Source organism: Leishmania martiniquensis, chromosome 12 (assembly GCF_017916325.1).
Source record: "Leishmania martiniquensis isolate LSCM1 chromosome 12, whole genome shotgun sequence".
NCBI lineage: Eukaryota > Euglenozoa > Kinetoplastea > Trypanosomatida > Trypanosomatidae > Leishmania > Leishmania martiniquensis.
This window is the reverse complement of record NC_090147.1, coordinates 260,001-282,839: the sequence shown is the minus strand read 5'-3', so window position 1 is coordinate 282,839 and position 22,839 is coordinate 260,001. Positions and strand designations below refer to the sequence as shown.

Sequence of the window (22,839 nt, the reverse complement as noted above, 5' to 3'; positions counted from 1 at the left end):
GCCCTTTTTCTGGCGATGACAGCGAGCCCGCCCAAAGCTAAAGCTGCTTTGCCAGATCCGTCGCGTGCTCCATCTCCAGCAGCGCCTTTTGCAGATCGTTGATGTACACAATGAGGGCACGTGTGCCAAATAGGAAGGCCTCGAGAGAGTGGATGTCGTGGTTGGTGAGCACAAACTCGCCCTTATCCGCGTCGAAGAAGGAGATGTTCTTGAAGATCTCACCGCCCTCCCCAGAGTCCAGGGCGGCGCCGTCGCCGTCTCGGTCCCTACTGCGCATCGCATCCACGCGCTGACCGCCTCCAGCGAAGGTGAAAGAACGATGCTGCATCCCGCTCGAGGGGTCGATGGCGAAGGAGGCGAGGTGACGAAAATTCACAGTGTCGCCGTCCAGCAGCCTCTTGTCTGTGTCGGCATTCCCGTTCGCGTCTCTCTGGCCCTCCCCCGACTTGCCGAGAGCCCTGTCCTGCTTGCCCGGGACTTCATCGCTTCTGTCGTGAGGCAGCCTCTCCTTGGAGCTGCCATGTGCAGCCCCCTCGCCGTTTTTGTGAGGTATCACCTCGGCGCCACTGGTGTGGTTGATATTGTCACGCTTGTTGTCCTTTTTCACCTCCTCACCACTGCTGCACGCCTGCAGCGGTGAGTCCTTTTGATCCTCCGGAGCGCTATGGCTGCTGCACGGTGCCAGAGCCTGAGTCGGTGAGGGGTAGTGAGCAGCGGTAGTTGCGACGCTGCCGGTGTTGTTGAGCGAAGCCCCGAGCACGGCCGGATCTTCACCGCTAACGAAGCTAGCAATGCTGTCCGCCGCCACCGCGCCCAGCTGCCCGACAGTCAAGCTGCTCGCCTGCCGCTGACTTGCCCCCACGTTGTCCTCCTTCCCAACCGCTGCGCCGAGCTCCGCACCAGAGTCACGTCCAGGAACCGTGGGCGTAAGCCGGGCCATAGGCGGCGCGTTGCCCTCTGCACGAGCGGCACCCTCCTGCGCAGCGCCATTATCGCCAATTGGGTGGGCCATCGAGCGTTTGTCGCCAGACAGCGCCGCCGGCGCCGACATCGCCAGCAGCAGGCGTTTATCTGCCTTGCCGTCCTTGGCCCCTGATACGCGCCCGCTCACGCGAGGTGCCTTGGTGGAGAAGAGGCTGCCACGACGGAGCTTCGGATCGTCTTCGATGTCGCTGAAGTCACTGCCCACGCTACTGGGGCGGTGGCGGGGAGTCGTCGAGGTGAACGGGGTACTGCACTCGGTCGTGTTCTCATCGTCATGATCGCCGTCGTTCTCCTTGCGCAGTTTTCGGCTGCGACGCCGTTGCTTCTTCTTGCTTTTGACTGCCTTCTTCGATTGAGACGAGGCGCTGCTCGACTCGCTCGACCCGCGCGACTGCCTGGCACGGAGCTGCGACATCTCTGCCGCATCGAGGTCGCGCAGCTCCTTCGTCCGCTTTGAGAAGAGGCTGCTAAAAAAGGATGTTCCCTTGAAGGAGGTGTTCTTGAAGGACGCGTTGGACATGATGATCTCGGGAGCAGCGTCGGCGTCGTTGCGTCCACCTTTTCCTTTGCCCTCCTCGTGCGATTCCTCTGACGAGGAGGATGCGGCGTCACCACTATTAGCCTCGTCCTTCCCCCGCTTTACCATGACTTTGTGTTTCTTGCGCAGCGCCGCCGCCAGCCCTTCGTCGCCGCCGGAGATCACCATGAGACGAGCGTCGTTGTAGCCTTGCGGTGGGGACCCTGACATCGTCATCGAGGCTCTCGCGGCCGACGCGGCAGCGGCAGCGGCAGAAGCCCCGCCCGCTGGACGGCCACTGAAGGTGGCGTTGTTGAGGCAGATGGACTTGTTGGAGGCAAAGGCTGTGCTGCTGGCGCGGCTCGCTAGAAAGGCGCGCAGCGCGGCAGCCTCCTCCGCCGTGAGCTCGTAGGTGAGGTATCCCATCTTTTTTTTCCCTTCGCCACCCTTTGCTGCCTTCTTGTGTCGCCGCGCGTCGGCGTTCTCGTCTTGTTCGCCCCTCTCGGAGCAAGACGAGTCCGAAGAGTCCCCAGAGCTGTGGTTCCCGCGGCGGTGACCGTGGTTGCAGTCGCTTCGTTGTCGCTGCAATCGCTGTGGCGGGGGCGCGGCGTGATCGCCATCCCGGAAGGCCCTGTCCTCGTCCTTTTCCTTGCTGCCCACGACCTTGGCATTGGCGCGCGCTGCAGCCTTGTCGTCGACGCTTGCAGCTGGGCCGCCGTTGCCCTCTGGCCTGCCACCACCGTTGCCATCGGCGCTCTCCATGTGGGGTCGCGCTCCTGTAGGCGGTTGGGAGTTCAAACCGCCGTTGCCGCCGTGCCTTTCGCCTTGGTTGCCGCTATCGCTGTGGCCGTAGTAGTCTTCGTCGTTCATGTAGGAGCTGCCGCCGTACATGTCGTCCCCGCCGTTCTCCTCATCGTCGGTATCCTGCTCACCAGCCACCTTCCGGGAGACGGTGGCCATGTAGGTGTCGAGAATGGCCTGATGTGCGCTCACCATGCCCACTCGCAGCCGTGTCAGGTGCGACGTTGGCACGGTCGTCATCTTCGACAGCAAGAGGAGATAGAGGTCAATGGAGGCATAGATGAGGTCGGAGAGGTCTTGCGCGTGCGGAGCGATGCGATGCAGCACCACCCAGTGTACCGACAACGCAGTCGTCTCGTCCGCGCGGCTGGACATGAAGGTGTTGTAGGCGAAGCGCATCATTGACAGCGCCAGGCACAGCTTTTTCTCCGCCTCCACAATGCGCTTCCACGCGTCCTCCGGGTACTCAACAGAGCCCATCGTCGGCTCCTCCACCGCTCCAGGGATGAAGCGCGACTGCGTCTGCACCTTTTTGTGCATCTCAATGAGCAGCGCCGAGACGTCAGCGGTGACTTCGTTTGCGTCGTACGGCATGTCGAGATTGCGCAGCATGCGGGTGATGGCCTCCCGCATGCACCGCAGTGTGACGTTCAGACTCATCTTCACTTTCGTGCGTGCTTGCATCGGCCACAGCGTGCACGCAATTACAAAGTACATCAAGATGGCGAAGCAGTTCTGCTGAATGCGCACCATAGCAGCACTCTGGTCCTTGTACTGCGTGCAGACAGAAATTGTGCTGCTGACGATGGCGTTCCCGAGTGCGTAGAAGCCCGGGGCCGCCTGCACATACGCGCCAATGAAGGAGAGGATCGTAATAAAGATGTACAGGACCCACAAGCGGCAATCTGCAATTTGGACCGAGAGCAGCGCACCCATCGAGCCGAGTACCGTGCCCAGGAGACGCCCAGAGGCGTAGTGGAAGCTCTCGGAGCCGGTCGGGTTGTAGATAAACGCGATCACCGCAGCGCCAGCAGCAGGGCTCACCGCGTCATTGCCCAGCGCGTACACTTGAAAGATGGAAGGCAGCGAAATGCACAGGGAGAGCTTGATCGCCTCCTTCAAACGACGCGGAATCGTACGGCGACGAACTATCGTGAAGGCCAAGTTCTGAAAGGCAGCAATGACGCTCTTCACGTCGCGCACAGGGAATAGCAACGCACTCCGCAGCGTGCTTGGCGGGTGCGCCGTCTCCTCAAACTGGCTAATCACCTCGCACATCTCGTCCAGGCTGAACATGAAGAACCCAAGGAGGACGTCGGACTCGTCCGTCTCGTAGTTCTCATTCGTCAAGATGACATCCTCGCGAACGCGCGACAGCGCATCCTGGAAGCGCTCGCGTGCCTCGCGGAAAAGCTGTATCTCCCGCGGCGTCACCATGCGCTCGAAATCCACAATCTTCAGCACCATGCTGTCCATCGCGGATGAGATGACAGCGAGGTGGTCGCCAATTTGTTCGCCAAAGGCCGTGCACATCGGCGTGTCGATCAAGCTCGGGTTTTCGGCAATGAGCTCGATAACGTGGCTCATGGAGCCAAGGATGTTGTGAATAGACTTGCAGAAGTTGAAGCGGTTGATCATACACATCATGTACGCCCCCGTGTGCGGCTCGTACCCAGACTCGTTGAGCGCCGTTTCGATCTTGCCGAGGCAGTTCTCCGCAGTGGCCCGCAGTTGGCGAAGGCGCACAACGTTGAGCTCGCGCTCCAGGGGGGTGCGCACCCAGAAGCTTGACAGCGTCCCCTGCAGGTCAATGCTGAGCGAGTTGCCCATGGCCTTGATGTAGTGCCGAGCAACGTCGCTCGACCAGCGGATAAATGGAACCACAAAGCCCGCCGTACCGAAGGCCAGACCAATGAGAAGCCCAATGTAGTACTGGAGAACGTAGCTGTAGGTCGTGCCGGCCGGGTTCACAATGTACTGCATGATCGTCGACGCCAGCACGAAGGCGGCTGTTTTCTTCGTCTCCTCCGCCACGAAGGAGGAGACGAGCGTGAAGAAGAAGAGCAACAGAAGGGTCAGCCATTCCGGCCCCGGGCGGGTGCCGATAATGATGCAAAGCAGCAGCAGGCCAAGAGAGAATCCTTTCAAGGCTATCACCAGCTCACGCAGGCCGCTACCAAAGGTTGGCATGGTGATCCAGAAGGCATTGAAGGCCAAGGAGGACGGCATCGGGAACATGTGCGACGTGGAAGGTTCCAGTGACAGCACCATGGTGGGAAGCACCGTCAAGAGGGAGCCGCGCACTGTCCAGTCCAGCTTCTCCCAAAAACGCGGCGTGCTCAACAAGGCGAAGAAGCGGGTGCCGAAGCCGCTCATGGGCAGCTGCCGTCGCTGATCCCATGGGATGGCGTGCAGGGCGTCGATGTTTCGCGTTCGGAAGTTGCGTTCATCTCGCTCATCCTCGTCCCCGTCCATGTCCGCCTTCTTCGCAGCCGCCCAATTGCCATCCCGATTTTTCTCGGCATCGCTGCTGGAGGCATTCACCGTTTTGCGACGCCCACCATTGCTACTCGTCGAGTCGCTCAGACTGCGACCACCGCCACCGCCACCACCTCCGCCTCCTCTCGCACCCGCCGTATTCTTCCGGGTATCTGTGTGGCGCGGCGCTACCGCCACGCCACCGTTTGGCATGGGCGTCCCTGCCGCCCCGTAGCCCGACATGTCCATTGCATAAAAGTTGTTATTGGCGGCTCTCGGTGATTTGCCTTGAAAAACATTGGCGGGCTCGTGCTCTACCAGGCCAGACTTAAGTTCGGCACTGCCAAGCGGACTCGAGATGCCGCCATTCGCAGTGCGCGCGCGGAGGGTTGCACTGCCTGAGGTGTAACTGGCATTCGTATTGCCGGCACCGTCCTCTGTGACTGCCTCCAAACTTGTAAAGATGCGCGGGCTCAGAGAGGCAGACACAGCGCGGCGCCCACCAGCCATACTTTGACCGCCAGCAGCAACGGAGCGCACATTCCCGCCGCGGCGCACTCCTGAGTACTCTGACATGGCCCTGCCGAAGTGCCGCGCCGAGGCATGAAGTGCCTCCTCCTGGGCCATGAGCAACGGCATGCCGCCTGAAGAGGCTGGGTACCGCGACAGGTGAGCTCCAGTACGCACACCTCCACCGGTGAAACTGTGCGCTGCCAGCTGCAGAGGAGATCCGCGCTCCATACTGCCAAAGCTGCCCCCTGCCTGTTGCGCCTCCAGAGCGCGTAGCTTGCCGGCCGTCAGCACGCCCTGCGCACCGAGGCGGCGAGTCTGTAGCCCAAGCTTGCTCTGGTCATATGGGAGCACTGGGTCGTACATCCACGGATCCTCGCCAGCACCCAGCTCCTTTATTCGCTCTGCCGCGTTCATCCACCGTGGCGGCGCGGGAACGGCCCCGCTGGAGCTAGCCCCACCGCTGCCAGCGGATTGTGCGGAGCGGACGGAGCTGTGCAGTCCGCCCGAGATGGATGACTCCGAGGCCCGGATCACACCGCGCTGGCGCGAACCAATGCCAAGCGCCGGCGCGGCACTGTGCGGCACGTGGCGATTGCCGTTACCTGGCGATCCTCCTCTGAGCGCCTGACCCGCAATGGTCGCACCAGTGGGGCTGAGGCGCGCGCCCTCACGCTCGCCGAAGGTGCGACGGAGCTCAGCGTCAGACCAACTATGGAGACTGCCGCCACCGCCTCCGGAAGCGGGTATCAGGCCCGAGGGAAACTGTCCCCCACTACTATTGGGTGCGCGGCGCAATACAGGGGAACACCAGGGGCCCATGGGGCTGCGTTGCACCGGGGAGTACTGGTAAGGGGTACCTGAGTCTGAGCCACCACCTCTGAGCGCCACCTCGCTCGCGGGCGACTGGCCGGAAGGGTTAGAGCCTTGGTTACTCACACCCCTAAGGAACGGCGAGGCGGGACGGGAGGTGCTCGCCAGCAGTGCCGATGAGTTCGCGGCGGGCCCTGCGATCGAGGTCGCCGAAGGAAACGCTGCGATCGGGGTGCGGCGCGATGGCGACCGTGGCAGCGGCGGCCGCGACTGCGCTGTAGTCGACGTGACGGAAGCAACCATGGGCACCGAGGCCGTCGACGAGGAGGCGGTTGCTATCAACGTCGGCTTCGATTCGTTCCGAGCTGTTGACATCGCCAGCGACGGCACCGGTGTCTTCCGTGATAAGGTGCTTGTAGCAGGGGAGGCATCCGGGCGCGGTGGCGGCACTACAAGTGGCGGGACGATGCTGGGCGGCAGCGGCACCGTACTCAGCGGTGGGTCTGAAGAGAATGCGGCTCTCTGGGGAATGGCTACAAAGTTGGTGCCTTTACCAGTGTGCTTTGCTTCTGCTACGGCGCCCCTGCCTCGGTTCGCGGTGCTGGGGGTGGACGTGTGGTTGGCGGCGGGCACCGCAGAGAGAAACTGCTCCACGGCCTCGGATCCCTCTTTGCTGTCGAAGGGTCTGGTGATGCAGAACACGGGGCTGTGGCCCAGTGGATGCCCAAAGGAGTCATTCGTCACGCTCGTCTGCAAAGCCCCAGTGGGCGGCGCACGACGTTGGTCGCTGTCAGGGTGCGTGCCGTGATTCGGGCCGTCGCTAAGCTCGCCGGTGTTCTCTCGTTCGCGTGCCACGGGCAGCGCTCCCTGGTCCCTGGCAACGGCAGGGCTGCTCGACGCCGAGATCCCCACGGGACTTTGATCACGAGAAGCCATCGGTCCGCGGTCAGAGGAGAGGGAAGGGAAGGCACTAACGAAACAAAAAAAAACGCCGCGCAGAGAAAAGGAAAGACTGCAGCGCACCGCTCCACGACACTCTGACAAATGTGCCGCGCCGCAGCGCGCCGGCAACACACAACCAATGGCAACAACATATCAGAAAAAGCAGAGGGAGAAGAGCGTAGATTCAGTCGCCATGCGATTTCCATTGTCACCGCGTGCACCACTCCGCCTCGTGCAGGTCGATAAAGCTTGCGCACACGTACAACCCTCCGCCTCTCTTGCCCTGGGCTGCCTCTCAGTCCAAGCCGGCCAGGGAGCACCCCCCCACCGGATCGCCCCTAACATCGTCAGCAGGCCCTTCCTGTCCCACCGCACCCCGTCGTCGGGCACTCGCTGCGCCACCGGCGCCCGGCGGGCCTGGGTGGGCGGTATGCTTTCACCCGGCCGGGCCGCCACCAGGGCCACGCCCGCGGGCAGAAGCGTCGGGGCCAGTGTTGAGGACGACAGGGGAAAGTGCGGGCACATGCCGCATGAGCTCGAGGGGGAAGTCTGCCAGCTTCAGGTCAGCGCCTTCTGGGTCCCCCGACCCGGAAGCCTTGCCACATACCTCCCTCAGTCGCTTTAGATCGTTTCTTTCTTGACAATGTACTAACCCGCCTCATGCAGGTCGATAAAGCTTGCGCACACGTACAACCCTCCGCCTCTCTTGCCCTGGGCTGCCTCTCAGTCCAAGCCGGCCAGGGAGCACCCCCCCACCGGATCGCCCCTAACATCGTCAGCAGGCCCTTCCTGTCCCACCGCACCCCGTCGTCGGGCACTCGCTGCGCCACCGGCGCCCGGCGGGCCTGGGTGGGCGGTATGCTTTCACCCGGCCGGGCCGCCACCAGGGCCACGCCCGCGGGCGTCCGCGCGCCCCCACCGGCACCCGCATCCTCCGCCCGCACGCCATACGCCACGCCAGCCGCGCCTCGCAGCCCAGGCGCCCAGCGCCCGCACGCCCGCACCACGCGATCGGCGGCGCCACGGCCTTCTTGCGTGGGCGGCGCGCCATCTTCATCTTCCACCTCCGTCGCCGCCGCGGGGGGAGGGGGGCGCGCCCGCATGGCTTGCCCGCGCATGCCGCGAAAAGCGGGACGCGGCGGGGCGCCCATGACGGCGGGGGTCCCCGGCACGCAAATGGGACCGCGCACCCACAGCCGGCCACCCTGAAGCCGCAAAGGGCGATGGCGGCAGGCACGCGCAGGGGGGGACCCCGCGTACCACGACCAAGACGCGCGCAAGCACCTCACCGTGCGAAACGAGGTGCGCCTCGAGCCCCGAGAAGTCCACCAGCCGCGCGCAACGCACCGGGCACAGGCCGCGGCCGGGCGCCGCGGCAGCAAATAGAAGAAGAAGGGGCATGGCATTCGTCGATTATTTGACACGATTCGTCGTGAGTAGGTGTGAGCATCGTCGTTACGGCAGATCTTTGCGGCAAAACGGAAGTCCATCCCTCTTCGCCAGCGCTGAAGCGTGCGTGAGCCGCATCACGATCTGGCTGCCTGTATAGCTGCGAGTGGGCTCCTTCTCCCTCTCACAGACACACATAGGGAAGCGCCTTCAGCCCCTCGAAATGGTGCCGCGCAACGCTGGTGCCCGTCACCCGGAAGCCATGCGAGACTGAGAACCGAGAGGACAAAGAAGCTGAGGCACAGGCGGGGGCAAACGTGCTCGGGGAAGTAGGGCAGGTGCGGAGCACGTGCTTGTGCGTGTGGGTGTCACTCTCTTGGTGATGTCAACAGCGTGTCACGCATTAGAGACGACTGAAAAAGTGGCTGTCATACGCCTCCTCGACCGGCAACATTCCGCTTGCTGTGTCGAGTCGCTGTGGCTTCATCTGAGCCGCCCTCAAAGGGTACATGGGCACAGGCCATATATGTTACTCACGGATGTGTGCGTATTACAGGGGGGGGCTTCCATCTTCAGCGGCTTTGCGTGGGTGGGTGGGTGGGTGCAGCGTTCATCTTTTTATGTCCTCCTCTCGTGTCCGTGTGCTCGCCGCCGCAGAGGGGCAGCGACACCCGGCATGATCCTCTCACCTCCGCAATGTTCGCTACCAGCCGCGGCGTGCTCGCCAGTCATGCGAGCGGTTCTTCCCGGCCTAAAGGTGAAAGCCTGCCCTCTGCGTCGAGAGCTTCGCCGTCCGTCTTGAGACGGAAAGGGCTAGGCCGTCGCTGTGACGCTAACGCCGTGCCACCGAGCCAACGGCGCGGCTGCAGGGCCGTCAGCGCCAGGGTTCGATTCCCCGCGGCCCAGCGGTACACAAAGTAGAGGTTCACACGCGCGGCGCGCTGGAGGGCGATGGTGCACTCCTCCGGCGCACACAAGTCGTATGCGACTCGCTCATACAAGGGAATGCTCAAGTAATACAGCTTCAGAAACTGCAGGGCGCGAGCGATGTTGTAGAGCACCTCCCCGATCCCAACCGCCGGCTCCAGCGCCAGGCGGAGCCGCTGGTATTGGGTCAGGTAGTAGATGGCTGCCGACACGCACGCCTCGCGAGACCGAGTTCGCTTGCGGTGGCTGCAGAAGAGATAGGAGAGACCCACCATGAAGTTCAGCAGAATGTCTGCCGGTCTCTCACGTAGCGCCATCAGGTACAGATTCAGTACACGTGTGTAGCTGCGCGTTTGGTGGTATCGATTGGCCAGCAGCACAAGCAGCGCAGGGTCATTGTAGCCGTCGGCGACCGCACGGTACAGGATAGAGCTGCGATCATAGCAGCGGTTCAGCACGCTGTGCATCAGCTCAACCACTTCATGGCGCTTGTCCTCCGATGTGTCCTGCTGCAGAAGCCGGAGTCCTACCCGGTAAGCATCTTCGCTCTCGCCCGCAGCGAGAGCGGCTCGCAGTAGCGCTAGTCGCAGCGGCCGCTCGAGTCCATTTCCCATCTGCCGCAACCGGCGCTTCTGCGCAAAGTGAGTGAGTGAGACAAACGCGAACTCCCGCGCCTCCGTGAACTGGCCCACCGCACTGTAGCACTCAACAATGGCGACGGCGAGCGAGATGAACCCTGCCTTTCCCAGCACCGCTATCGCCTCGCGAAGTGTCACCTTGTCTGCAGGCCCGGTACCGTCTGGAAGCCCGACAGCCGCACAAGCGTTGTGGCTGGCCTCGGCCAAGCTAGCCCATGGGTCCGGGGAACTATCCTGTCCCTCCCCGCCTCGCACGCCGCCTCCCGGCGTGAAGCTGGAGGCCTCCAGAAAAAGTTGCGCCATGAGGGGGTCTTGGAACTGCTTGCTGACCTCCTCCAGTGAGGGGAGCTCATACGATTCCGGTGATGCGCCCACCGCGTCGTCGTCCTGATGCTCATCCCGCACCGGGTCCATCCCCGCCTCTCCTGAGTTTCTGGAGGGCTCGACCATCGCCGCCGCCGCGTTCGCATTTGTCCCTGAGGAGGTCAGGAATCCCTCCAACTCTGCCAAGTCCCTGTCCCGCTCCCCCACTGTTGTGCTGCTGGAGTGGCCGACGGCGCCGCCGCCTCCGCTCTTCTTTGGCATCCTCTTCCCCGTGCCTTTGCCCACGACGCGGGCCGATGCCGCTACCACTCCCGTTTCGCCGGTGGTCGTGTCACTGACTCGCGTGCCGCCCCGGTCGTGCCTTGCTGAGGGGCACGGAGAGTCCGTACCACTTTGGTACCCTTCGTCGTCGCCAGCCGCCTCCTTCATAGGCTGCGCTGAACTGCTCTTGCCTGCCTCCGTCTTGGCCCTGCTGGACGCCGGTTGGTTATCCTCCGCCCCACCACTCTCGCCCTCCTCCTCCTCCATGGGCCAGAAGGCGGCTGGCTCCATGCGGATGACAGCCTCGCGCCGCTCCTCGGCCGTCTTGAGACGAGCTGCGCCTGGCCCACTATGCACAGTCGCATCGCCGCCCTGCTCACCACCCTCTCCGACAAGTCCTTGAGACGCTTTATCCGTCAGCGAGTCACCGTCCACCACGTTCGTCCCCACTGCGGGGCGGCGGCGCCGGCGGTTGAAACGGAAAATGGTCGAGGTGTCCTTCAGCTGCTGCTGTTCCTCCTCCCGTCGATCCCAGCCGGCGGCGAGCGACGCCGCCGCGGAGGCACCGTAGACGGTTGTCGTTAGAGACTCGAGACCGCGGCGAGCCAGCTGCTGCCGTGCGACAGAGGTGGAGGCTTTAATGGACACAGCCAGCGAGAAGGACGTGCGTGCGACGACGTTGCTGCTGCCGACTGAGGCGCTGCCGCTTACCATTCCAGCCAGGCTCGATGCTGGTATTATGGCTGAGCTCGCGCGCGTCATTGTCGGAAGGTAAAGAGAGGCACCGCTTCGACGCGACGATGCTCCGGGAGCGACAGATAGGGTGTCGCCGTCCTCTTCACTGGACAGCAGCATCTCAAAAATAGAAACGCCGAGGGCGATCGCCTCGACGTAGCGCTTTGCACGCTGAAATACGTGAACGAGAAACACGCCGAGCTGTATGCGCTGGAGCGCTGGCTCGTGCTTCGACGGAGTCAAGACCTCTACAGCGGTGGCTGTGTCTTTGCGCTGATAAAAGTAGTATCGACCCAGCAGGAGTCGCGCGTGCAGATGCAGCGGCTCCAGCTCTCGCACGCGCTCGGCGTGGCCCTTTGCCTCCTCGTACAGCTCCCTCGCGTATGCGCTTTGAGCCTGCCCCTGAAGGGCCGCGGCTAACACTGTTTTGAGGTCTGCCTCCTCCGCCTTGAGCGCCTTGAGCGCGTCCGTGGCCGCCTGCACTTGATTCAGTGGAGCTGTGTCCTGCATCAGCGCCAGCTCCGCCTCCGCCACACTCACCTGCCTGCGAGCGCGGTCGTACGCGAACTGATGGTAGCGGGTCAGCGTCACATACAACTGTGCCGCCTCCTCATGCATACTCACCTTCTGCAGCGACATGGCCGCGTCCAGCAGGACATCGCCAAAGTCCTCCATGGAGCAGTACTCCATCAAGTGCTGAAAAACGTCGCGGCATGGCTGCTCGTAGACGCCGCCGAGAAACGCATAGGCCACGCCAAGTCGCACGAGGAGGTCCGGTGGGAGCTCCATCAGGTCGACATCGAGGCAACCAGCCGCCATGTGAAGCAGCTGCACGGTGTCGGAGAAGCTGCCCTGCTCGTTCAGCAGCTCGGCGTGGACATTGAGAAGCGTGAGAAAGTTCTTCTGATCCTGCGGAGTGTGCAGTTCTATTCGCTCCCCATATAGTTGATGGACCACGCCACCTTGGTGCGCATATGTGCTGGAAGCAACAACCTCATCGCGGCAGGATGACGGCGGATGTGCGAGCTGCGAAGCAGGGGAGGCGACGTCGTCAAAACTGAATTCGTCCAACGAGGCCTCGGTAGGAGACACCAAAGTCGGTGCCGTGTGGCCTGCGAGGTCCGCTGTGACGGATGCTGCGGCGCCGGATTCACCGATACCCATGCCAACGAAGCGTACGCGTTTTGCGATGCGTGATCCTGCCGTTGAAGGGACTGGAGGGAGTGTGGGCCGCTCCTCCTGCGCTGTTGAGGCGGACGGCGGCACTTGCGCAGTCGCCTCCGCTCCGTGCCCTAAGGCCTCACCCAGCGTCTTGGTCGCGCCAGCCACACCGGCTGCTGGGGGTAGTTGAAAGGCATGCTTGATGCTGCTCTCGATCAGCCGCTGTAGTGACGCCCACTTGCCGAGCTGGAAGTACAAAGACGAAAGGAGGGCGAACACCTCAAAGTCACGGCACCGGCTGCTGTTCCACAAGGGCACCAGCACGTTCGACGCCCTTCGAATCTCGCCCAGACCAATGAGCAGGTCTGCCAGCTGCAGCTGCAGAGCGCGGTAACGCTGTGGGTTCTTTTCAAGGGCCGACATACGCTGCAGACAAACCACAGATTTGTAGTACAGCTGCTGTGTCATGAAGTCGTGCAGCAACTCCTCCCACAGGACGATGTCGCGCGCCAAGAAAGCCTGAAGAAGACGCAAGTCGCTGGCTTTGTCGAACTTGCCCTTCGACTCCGCAATCACCGCCAGCAGGGCAAAGAGATGCGTGGTGGGCCGGATGCGGAGCGCTTGCACTGCCTCACGCTCTGCTGTTTGCGAGTCGCCTCGCAGGAACGCGTCCTGTGCGCCTGTGACGTGTGCCTCAAAGGCCAAATGCAGGGCGCTCGAGGCAAAGTCGCGGCGCTGCCCCTCACGTCGCCGCTTAGCAGTCGCGGCGCTCCGCCCGGTCTCGGCGGCCGTCGAACTTTCCTTTCGCTTCGGCGGCATCGATTCGTATCCCCTTCGCTCTCCTGCGCAGAAAAAGGGGGGAAGGGGTGAATAGCAGGCAGGATGGTGTAGAGGGGAGGAGAGAGATCCCCAAAGATTGGCAAGGGTGTCGACACACCGAAGGCACGAAGAGACCTGTAAGTCAGGGAAGAGGGGGAGGGGGAGATGGACAGAGGTGCAGACCACGCCTCTCAGAACCTAACCGTTGTAGAGTCCGCTGTCGGTGTGTGGGTGGGGTGTGTGTAGGGGGGGGGATGAGGGAGTGCAAAAAAAAAATGTGCGTCCTCTACGAACGGAAAAAAGGGTGTGCCCCTTTGCCCTTGGTGCTCGCGCGCATGCGCTTGTATATGTAAGGGTATCTGCGTGGATACGCAGTGGCGCCAAGCCTGCGCGCCAGCTTTGCAGAAGGTGTACTTGTTCTGCTGGAGCATGAAATGTCACGACGACGGAGAAGGGTGTGTATGCGCAGTAGGAGCGAGTGAGCGGGCATACAAGCACCTCACTGGTGAGACTGGCGCATGCGTCAGTGTGCGGCCGCGGCAGCAGCATTATGGACCTTTCGGCTTGGCGCAGGCCAAAACCTCGTTTTGCGAGGCCGCCACCGGGTACAGGAAGCAGAATAGCGATACACGCAGGTAACCCTCATGCGGCTAGCAGCACGCGTGGCGAGATGTCGCACCCATACGCCAATACCCCTCCCCCTCCCCCAAAAAAATAGCCCCCTGCACTCGGCCCCATTACCTGCTTCCTGCTCTGTGCGCCATGTCCAGGCAGTAGCACGAGGCGCTCGTGGGGCTGGGGGAGGACGGCTCCTCTATTTCATTTCTGACGAAGAGAAGAGCAGATGTGCACCACCTTCTTGCCTTTGGTGATTGTTCCGCTTTTTTGCCGTTGGCCCTTAAAGACACATGGGGAGAGAGAGTCCTTTTCCCCTTTTCTTCTAACGAACACACACACACGCGAGAATAAAAAAGACGTTCGCCACAAACGCACACAGACAGTTTGCTGAGCGCTCAGCCACAGAGAGATTCGAAGCTGTGGGGTGCATCTGTCAGGTGAGCCGCGATGCACGGGCCACACTGCATGTGTGAAGAAGAGCACGGAGAAAGGTCCACTCCAAGGTTCACCTCCCACCTCAGCGCGGCACCGCTGGGACACTCCTCTCCAGCTCCCCCACCCACCCGCTTGTCAGCCCGCGCGATTCCTGTGCTGCAGCTATCGATATTACCGATGATAACGAGAGCTTCCTCTCCTCATTCACGTGATGCCGAGCCACACGAAACGCACGCCGTTAGCAACGTTTGGCGGTCGCCTCGCGTCTCATGAAAAAAAAAAGAGCCCAGTCAGAGACGCAACGCGATTTTTTCCTTCGTTTCCCCCTTTCGCCAGCCAGCCGCCAGGACATGGTGCACGTCGCACGCTTCACCCCTTACAGGGACACGCACGCACGCACGCCAACACCCAACGATGCACGATCATCGCCCTCACTTTACCCCAAGAAAGAAAGCGACTGAGCTGGGCAGCTCACTCTTTTTCTTTCAGAGGGTTGAGATACGGATGCGCGCTGCTAAAAAGTGAGCGGACCGCGCTTGTCGGTGTTGAAAATGTCCGCAACTCTTCAGCATGCCGTGCTTCCACGCTCCAGAAGTGGGGTGACGCACTTCCAGGGCTTGCAGATCTGCAGTCCCTGCTATCACTTGTCCCTCCTCCTTTTATTTCTGGCGCAGAGACATTAATGCTCAGACCGAAACGCGTCCGTATGCCCAGCCGGCATCCCACCAAAGCGGGATCCGTCCACATCCCCAGCATATGCACACGCGCATGCGCACGATGGGTAAGAAGGAGAAGAGCATGTTTGGCAGCCCATGTCGTACCAAGATAGTAGGCGCCCTTTTACATCTTGCCTGTGAGCTTGACAAAGAAATGCAGGAGAATGATGGTCACGATGAAGGCGGCGCACCCGATGAGGAGCTGCATCGGCTGGATGGTGAAGCCCGTAGGTTCTAGGTCGCTCATCGGCTGATGGGGGTTGACGTGGGCAACACGACGTTGAGTGGCGCGCATGGTGACTACGAAAGGTGATGCGAAAGTTCTGAAAAAAAAGGGAGCCGAGAAAGGCGCGTGCTGCTATAGCGAAGCGCGTGAAGATGCGATGTGGGCGTTGGGGAGTTCGTGTGATTGCACAGAGTGGAGAGAGCACTACACTGTCGTCAAGCGGTACGACACAAGTTGCATACATGTGGGTACGTCGGTGTACAGCCGACGCGAGTGCACAGCAAGGTACACAACAGAAGCGGAGCAGTCCATGTCCGTGAAGAGACGGCAGTGAAGCGGTCACTGAAGTGACGCGTAGACTGTGAGCGGGCGGCTGCCCCCGCTTCCTGGATGGAGATAGACCGTGCGTCGGTAGGTGTACAGCGAGTTGGGTTTACTTTCCCACCCACCCCTCAAAATCGACAATGAAAAAGGATTCCGGCCTCCCCTCCTGTCATGGTCTCTGGCTCATCTGTCAAGCAAGCGCGCGCAGGCACACCCCGAGCAGGCGGAGGCCCAGGGGAGGAAAGCTTAGCAGCTGGAGAAAAAAGAAAGGGTAATGAGCTTCCTTTGAGAACGCATGGCGCCACTGTTAGGTGTTGCGTATGCGATGTTTGATGTTCTCTTTTTCTTCTCTTTCGATCAGCGAATGCAGTCCCCATCAGCGTGTGCGTACGTCGTTGTATTCCTCACGTTCACCCTCGTGGCGCATACCTTTTTCCTTCTATGAGTGCGCAGCCTTGGCAATGTCAGCAGATGGGAGCTCCTCTCGGAGCTCGACGTGAAACAGAAAATAAATTTAATGAGAAAAGGGGCTCGTCAGTAAGACGGAGCTCAGCGGCGCCCGACCCCTGTCCCGCCCCCTCCCCCTCTCATCTATGCGCTCTCTTTCTCTTCTTTGGCCTATCCATTCTGAGGGCCGGGTGAGATGCGGCGGAGTCACACTGACGCCTCCCCGACTAAATGGATGGCACAGGCTTGTTCGCTGCTCCAAGTAGTTCCAGCGCAACGCCACACAGGACTTAGCCGCCTACAGCCACGGCGATGAATCTCTCCGGCTCTCTCCTCGTCGTAGGCGGTTGGCCCTGTCACCATGAGAAGCGGCTGGGCATTGGCAGGGATACGGGTTGCCAGGCTTCCCGCACACAGAGAGAGAGAGGCCACGGTGTCCCTGAAATACCTCGCTCGCTGAGGCGCCGCCCACACCCCTCGTCATCCGGGTCGTCATCTCTCTCCCATAAAACAAGAAATGTAAACGGGCCCATCCGGCGACGACAGGCACAGAGTGGCGGGCCTGTTCGGGGTCTCAGCTTGGTGCTGCTTCGTAGAGTCGTTTGTATTTGGTTCGCTCTTCGGCTATCAACGCCAGTTGATGCTCTTTGTCCAGCAAAGCGCGAAGAAGCTCTCTGCATCTCCTCTCCGCTGAGTCCGGAGCCATTGCGGAGGAAACGCCCCACCAAGTGGGCGGCGGATCTGCTGATGACAAGCCGCTATGAATAGTACACTTAACGCCACCAGACGACGGTGGCTTTGGAAAGGCAAATGGATCTGGCACGACTAGCAGTGGTACAGCTGCCACCAAGGCCCTTTCACAGCCTGCCGATAATGGCCGACAACCTTGTACCACGCAACTTTCAGCACCGCTCAAGGTGCAGCAGCCTAAATTGCTTGGTAGCGCACTAGAAGGGATTGGGCTGATTGGAAGCGAAGGCTGAGGTTCGCGTTTTCCGTTATCTGCAGAGAGTGCTGAGGCACCAGCTCCCAGAGCGGCGGCTGTTGTCGACGACTGAGCTGCAGACGACTCAGCGGACTGCATAGGTGACCTCTCTTCCTCTTCGAGAGGAGGCCACACCACAACAACACCGCTTCCCACCGCCTTCACAGCACGCCCCTCTGGGGCGGTGCTTGCGGACAAGAAGCTCTCCGCTGTCAAGTCACTCTGGCAGCTCCCATCAACACCGCGCATACTGTTGTTGTCCTTCTCGTTCTCCTTGTGCTCCAGCCCACCGCCGGTGCCTACCTCGTGAGGCAGAGCGGATGGAGCAGCCCTGACCTCTGATATCACAGAACTCTCCAGCTCTCTGATCTCAGGCGGCGACGGGACACACGAAAGCGACTTTGGGCGCGACGGCGGGAGATCATCGCGTCGGGACGGCGACGAGACATTCGAGGCCGAGCCCCCTGCATCAACCTCGGCTCGTAAGCCGGTGGCGGAGTTTCCAGTCGTGGAGATGCCTGGGGGAGTCTCAGATGTGTCCATGAGACTTGTGCGTGCTGCGCCCAAGGGGTAAGAGGAGTGTGCCGAGGACATGTGCATGTGCTGACACACTTGCTCTCTCCACTGGAGCAATTCGACGGCGCGCGACTTCCACTTGGTTTTCGCCGCCAGCGCCTCTGTGAGCCGTGCGAGACTCTCAGCGTGAGCCGACTGCTCCTCCTTCAACGCGCGGCGCAGCTCATCCACAGTGGCCTGCAACGTGTCCACGCAGCATTCTTCTGCAGCGCTCTTTACGTTGCCATCTGGCCCCGCCGAAGGCGTCAGATGCGGCGCATCATCCGCCTCTGAGCGTCGTGGTGCCGAGAGTAACGCATTTGTCCTCTCGGTGAGCTCCGCTTGCACTTGGGCCTCTATCCCCTTCTTGTGCTGCGCGTATTCCTGCCGACATTGGCAAAGCTGTGCTCTGGCTAACGTACAGTCATCACGGAGTTGTGTGATGAGGGCCTCGTAGGTATCTATTGTGGCGTAACAGCGGCGCAGCTCTCTCTGCATGCGTATAAACTCGCAGATGGACTCTTCGCTGTGCATGCAATCCTGCTTGTGGCAGTGCAGGACAGTAGTTGCATTCCTCGACAGCGATGAGGAGGGATGCGTTTGCGCAGGGAGCTGTGCAGTGCCCACATCTTGCTTTTCTTCTCTTCCATGGGCTTCACCCTTCACATGCACGTCGTCCGCATCGGGCGGCAATGTCGTCTGCCTTGATGCTGTGGCAGGCGCTGCTGGAGCTGCGGCGTTCCCCTTCGAACTCGATAATGGCCCTGGCACGGCCCCGACGAGACGAATACGCGTCACTGGCACCTCCACATCGGGGTTGTCGACTCTCTTGCGAGAAGAAGAGTTGGTATGTGAAGGGTGCGAGTGGATCCGAAGCGGGGTCGGGTGCGGCTCCCGCGGCACCTCTCCCTGTGCAACTGCATTCCCCTGGGGTGGCGCCAGCGCGGCGGAGGGCTCTGACGGTGCTGTGGTGCGGGTGTGCAATAGGCTGCGCCGTATATTCTTTGGCCGCCTTGTAGTCATGCCAGCCGCAGCAGGGGTAGACATAGAGACCTGCGACGGCAACGATATGCTCCGATGCAGTACCCGTGGTAAGACGTCCGCGCGTGAGGTGCGGTATCGATGAAGCAGCGGCGCCCCGCCCTTTGCGAAGCTCAGCGATGCAGATGCGGGCTTGAGAGCTACATGGCCCCCATGTGGAGTGGATGCCAGGGGCTGTGACGAAGAGCGCCGCGCAAGCGAGTCGGCGTCTGGTGTTCCTTTCGACGGACTACAGCTCAGTCCGGAAAAGCTTGGAAAGGTGCCTACGCCGCCATCCAGATCAGTGGAAGGGGACTGAGGCACTTCAGCCACGTGCTTGTCGTTCACTACAACTGCCCCGCCGCTTGGCTCACGCGGTGCTCGGCGCTTGTGCGCACTTGTGGGGTAAAAGCTAAAGTCGCCGTGCAGGGAGTGATACCCTTGCGCTCCGGCATGTGAGGAGAGAGCTCTGCTTGACGGAAAGGCTGCGTCGGCAGAGAGCGTGGCGGGCATTCGTGCAGGTGAGGGTGCTCACAGAGCGACGGCAAGAAGATGCATGTGATCACCTCGTCTGCCTTGAACAGGAAATGAGCAGTGTATTGGCGGGGATCTACACAAAGGCACAAGGGCACCGACAGCGGCCCGTCGCGCTACGCAGGTGAGAGGGAGCAGAAAAGGTTTATCAAAGGTGAAGCAACACCTGGAACAAGGAGGGCGTCGCACTGGTGTTGTACGCTGGCAGATGCGCTGTACCAGCTCCAGGTGCAGTAACGAGAAGAAAAACCGCTTCCATGAGAGGGCAGTAAAGAGAAAAAAGCAGTCGGGTGAGGGAGAAAGATGAGAAGGTGTGCGTGCAGTAAGGTGATGACGAGCAGCATGGAACGCCTTCAGTTTCATCACATCCCATGAAAGGTTGTCGCGAATGCAGCCGAGAAAGAGAGAAAGAGCCCTCCATCACCGCGGTATCAGGTATCCCGTAGATGTTCTTTTGAGGTCACCAAGATTTGCCTCCCGCACCGCGCTGAACCACCCACGCACCACCTTATGGCACTCGCCGGAGGTCGTTTTGCTACCCTAAAGTTGAAGGGGGCCCCATTCGAGGCGCTGTGGTGGGGGTGGGGTGGAATTCAGCTAACCTTGCCGAGATCCCGTCTGAGCGACAAGCCCAAAGGGCTAAAACGAAAAAAAGGAGGAGGGGGGGCGAAGAAACACTGAACGCAATTCGAAAAAAAAAGCGCTCTCAAGGCCAATCAGTGCGATGGAGAGAGAGAGGGAAGAGGGAGCGGCGAAGAAAAAAAGACAAAAGGCGGTCCAAAAGGTCGCGCAGAAAGGAAAGGTAAGAAAAAAAGAACATGAAAAGCGAGCCGAGCTTTCATGATGCAGTGAGGGGTGGGAAACAAGCCGTTCGGTCTTTGCCGAATAAGTGGCTTGGCTTTTTTCTGTCTGAGAAAACATCACTGCAGGTGTCTGCTCTCCCTCCAGTCCGCCGCCCCTCCCCTTACCTTCATGCATCGTAGGTCCTTAGAGAACGGAGCCCATGTGTGCACTCCCTGGCATTTCAGCGCAGATAGGGTTCTTCGTCGACGTGCATAGCCCCCATCGCTACTCCACACACGCATACGAATAGACACATGGACTCACAGACACAGAAGCCTGTGCGCAGCACAGCCTCGTATGGCACAGGTGAGCGAAATGGTATATGACCTTGGGAACACAAGCGGCAAAGGTGCACTTTGTATCGATACGTTTTCTCGTACACATTTGTGCACCCATGCGCACGCACGCACATACACACACAGAGAGAAAGAGAGGGAGGGGGGAAGGGAAGAGATGAATCCGAGTGAGCGGGGAGAAGCTCAAAAAGGCGCCTAAAGCACTAAGTGGCTGCGTTTTTTTTTTCTTTCTTTTTGTGTGTGCCTGTGTGTGTGTGTGTGTGTGTCTTCATGGCAACGTGCTGTTTCCCTCCTTTTTTTTTGCTTCCACTGCCCAGGCGATCGTTGGCGAGGAAGCGCCTGTCTCCGTCCTTTGATAAAGAGACAAGAAAGGAGAAAAGGCCGAACACACACACAAAAAAGAAAGGAACCAACGCGAGACTCGGAGATCAGCACAGGCACGGAGAAAGCCACAGAAGCCGTTAATGGAAGAGGGGAACAAAACGAAAAAGAGAAGAGGGGGAAGAGCAGGAGCAGCACTGGCGACAGGAAGAGATGGAAAAGGAGAAGAGCGAGACAAAGAGAAACAGAGGACGCACCAACGAAAGGACACGAATAGCCAAAAGGGCGCATTCGCTGGAGAAAAGAAAGAAGCGAAACGTGTAAGGAGTCTGAGGAAGAGGGGGGAGAGAGAGGAGGGGAGGGGGTGGAAAATGGTGGCTACAAGAGGAAGGAACGAGAGGAGTTATGCGGAAGGAGGCTCTCGGAGAAGTCGGAGAAGGCCTTGAGGAGGTGGCAGTCACGTCCGCCGGCCTGGATTAAAGAAGGGGAGATAAGAGAGGGAAGGGGATGCAGTCCACACTGCGAGACCCTTTACCCATCATGGCCATGCGGCGTGACTCAGGGCACCCGCCAGCAGGCCATACGCGTCATTCGTCTCCCTCGCTGCAGCGGCGTCGACTCTCCAGCTCTGTAGGTCCCTTGATCCTCATCTTCTAGCAGCCTCCCTTGCTCAAGCAGACCGACAGGATACGTCGCACAGCGGCGAGTTCTTGGCGATCTAGCTATAGCGCCGTGCTCCGTGTGGTACGCACAGTGAGAGCGGTCACAAGAGGGCAGATTCTTACCACGCGCGCAGGTACCTTGCTTTTAACCATTTCTAGCCTCTTGCTGGACCCCGTAAGGTGCCTTCTGTGGAGGCGTTGCGCCGGTGGAAACGCTGTAGGGGAGGGGGAGTGTCCGTCACCGTAGGCGGTGCGATAGAGAGAGCGAGGCAAAAGATGACTTTCAAGAAAAAAGGAAGCGAAACGAATTTGTGTGGGGACAAGCATGTGTGCGAAAGTGAGGACGGAGGGCAATAGCCGAAGGTGTCTGGGTGGGAATGCTGTAGCAGCACAGGTTGTCCGACTAGGGCTTGGCGCTGTCCACGGCAGAGAAAGGATTGCCAACGAAGAGAAGGCATGAGAAAGGAGGGATGGACGAAATGATCATCCTTTAAAAGCCCCTGCTCACTTGTTGCGGCACGCATACACGTGTGCCGTGTTGGCTACACCGGTACATTGCGGCGTCTCCCTCGGCCACTGTGACAGAGACGTAGGCGCTGCACTTGTGTCGCAGAGCCCAAGACACCTGCGAGGACCGATAGCAAGAGCCAGGCGTCGGCATGCCCTTCTGGAGCAGATAGGCCCAACTTTGGTGCACGGGTGTGCAGAGGTTCGTGAAGAAATGCAATGGAAAAAAAAAAGAGAGCGCGCCAGAGAAGCGCGAGTTTTGCACACAACGACAGGTTCCTTCTTGTGCTTGATTTGTCGTTGTGCATGACGAATAGTGAAATGTGATGAATAGAAAGAGGGATGGCGCAGGGCGGCCGCAAGAGACGCACTCCCGTTTTTCTTTGTCGACCAGCGCCACCCCTCTGTCATCGATCGTACCGGGGTGGCAACTGCAACCACTTCATCTCCTGCTTAGGTGAGCTGACCTGCGTTTTTCGGAAGCGCGCCACGGGACACTCCTCCTGCACACGTTTGCCGAGTTGCTCAATCTGCAGTGGTGTTGCCATGGGGGCATCCACCATCACGTTCATTCCACCCTCGGGAGTCTTTTCAAAGCGTATATCACGTAGATCCACACCCATCTCGCTGGCAATGTCGCGGGCGTGCGACTCGCTGCACCACTCGAGTGCCTTGTCCAAGAGCTCGCCGAGCGGCCCGCCGGGTGGGAGACCGCCGCTGCCGCCACCAAATCCGCTAAAGATGCCGCTACCAGTCCCACCAGAGCTTCCTCCCTTGTTGCTGAAGGGGCTAGAGCTGCCGCTGCCAGCGTTGCCGCTCAACCCACTAGGGGCACCCCTAGCGCCCCCGAAAAAGCCCTTGGAGAAGCCACTGGTGAAGCTGCCCAAGAACCGACGGGCTACTGTGCGCTGCATCATTTTGAGGCGGCACAACTGCACAGTAATCGGCTATTTCGCCGCCTGGATAACTGTATGTGGGCACACGGTCTAATGCCCTAGTTTATTTGTGCCAGCCTTTCCTCCAGAAGTATTTGCAGCGTGAGAAGCACCTG

General features: G+C 60.5%; 4 protein-coding genes across 4 annotated transcripts; all 4 read right to left on the bottom strand.

Annotated features, from left to right (window-relative positions):
• Positions 1 to 37: 37 nt before the first annotated feature.
• LSCM1_07866 (uncharacterized protein) lies at positions 38 to 7,039 on the bottom strand (the record flags this gene model as incomplete). Its single annotated transcript, XM_067325220.1, has 1 exon — positions 38 to 7,039. One exon carries the CDS (start codon positions 7,037 to 7,039, stop codon positions 38 to 40), a length of 7,002 nt encoding a protein of 2,333 aa, XP_067180433.1.
• A 2,123-nt stretch (positions 7,040 to 9,162) lies between these two features.
• LSCM1_07865 (uncharacterized protein) lies at positions 9,163 to 13,299 on the bottom strand (the record flags this gene model as incomplete). Its single annotated transcript, XM_067325219.1, has 1 exon — positions 9,163 to 13,299. The coding sequence occupies one exon, from the start codon at positions 13,297 to 13,299 to the stop codon at positions 9,163 to 9,165; it is 4,137 nt and encodes a 1,378-aa protein (XP_067180432.1).
• Positions 13,300 to 16,639: 3,340 nt separating this feature from the next.
• Positions 16,640 to 19,138, bottom strand: LSCM1_07864 (uncharacterized protein; the record flags this gene model as incomplete). The annotated part of the gene is made up of 1 exon (XM_067325218.1): positions 16,640 to 19,138. The coding sequence occupies one exon, from the start codon at positions 19,136 to 19,138 to the stop codon at positions 16,640 to 16,642; it is 2,499 nt and encodes an 832-aa protein (XP_067180431.1).
• Positions 19,139 to 22,195: 3,057 nt separating this feature from the next.
• On the bottom strand, positions 22,196 to 22,705 carry LSCM1_07863 (uncharacterized protein; the record flags this gene model as incomplete). Its single annotated transcript, XM_067325217.1, has 1 exon — positions 22,196 to 22,705. One exon carries the CDS (start codon positions 22,703 to 22,705, stop codon positions 22,196 to 22,198), a length of 510 nt encoding a protein of 169 aa, XP_067180430.1.
• Positions 22,706 to 22,839: the final 134 nt, after the last annotated feature.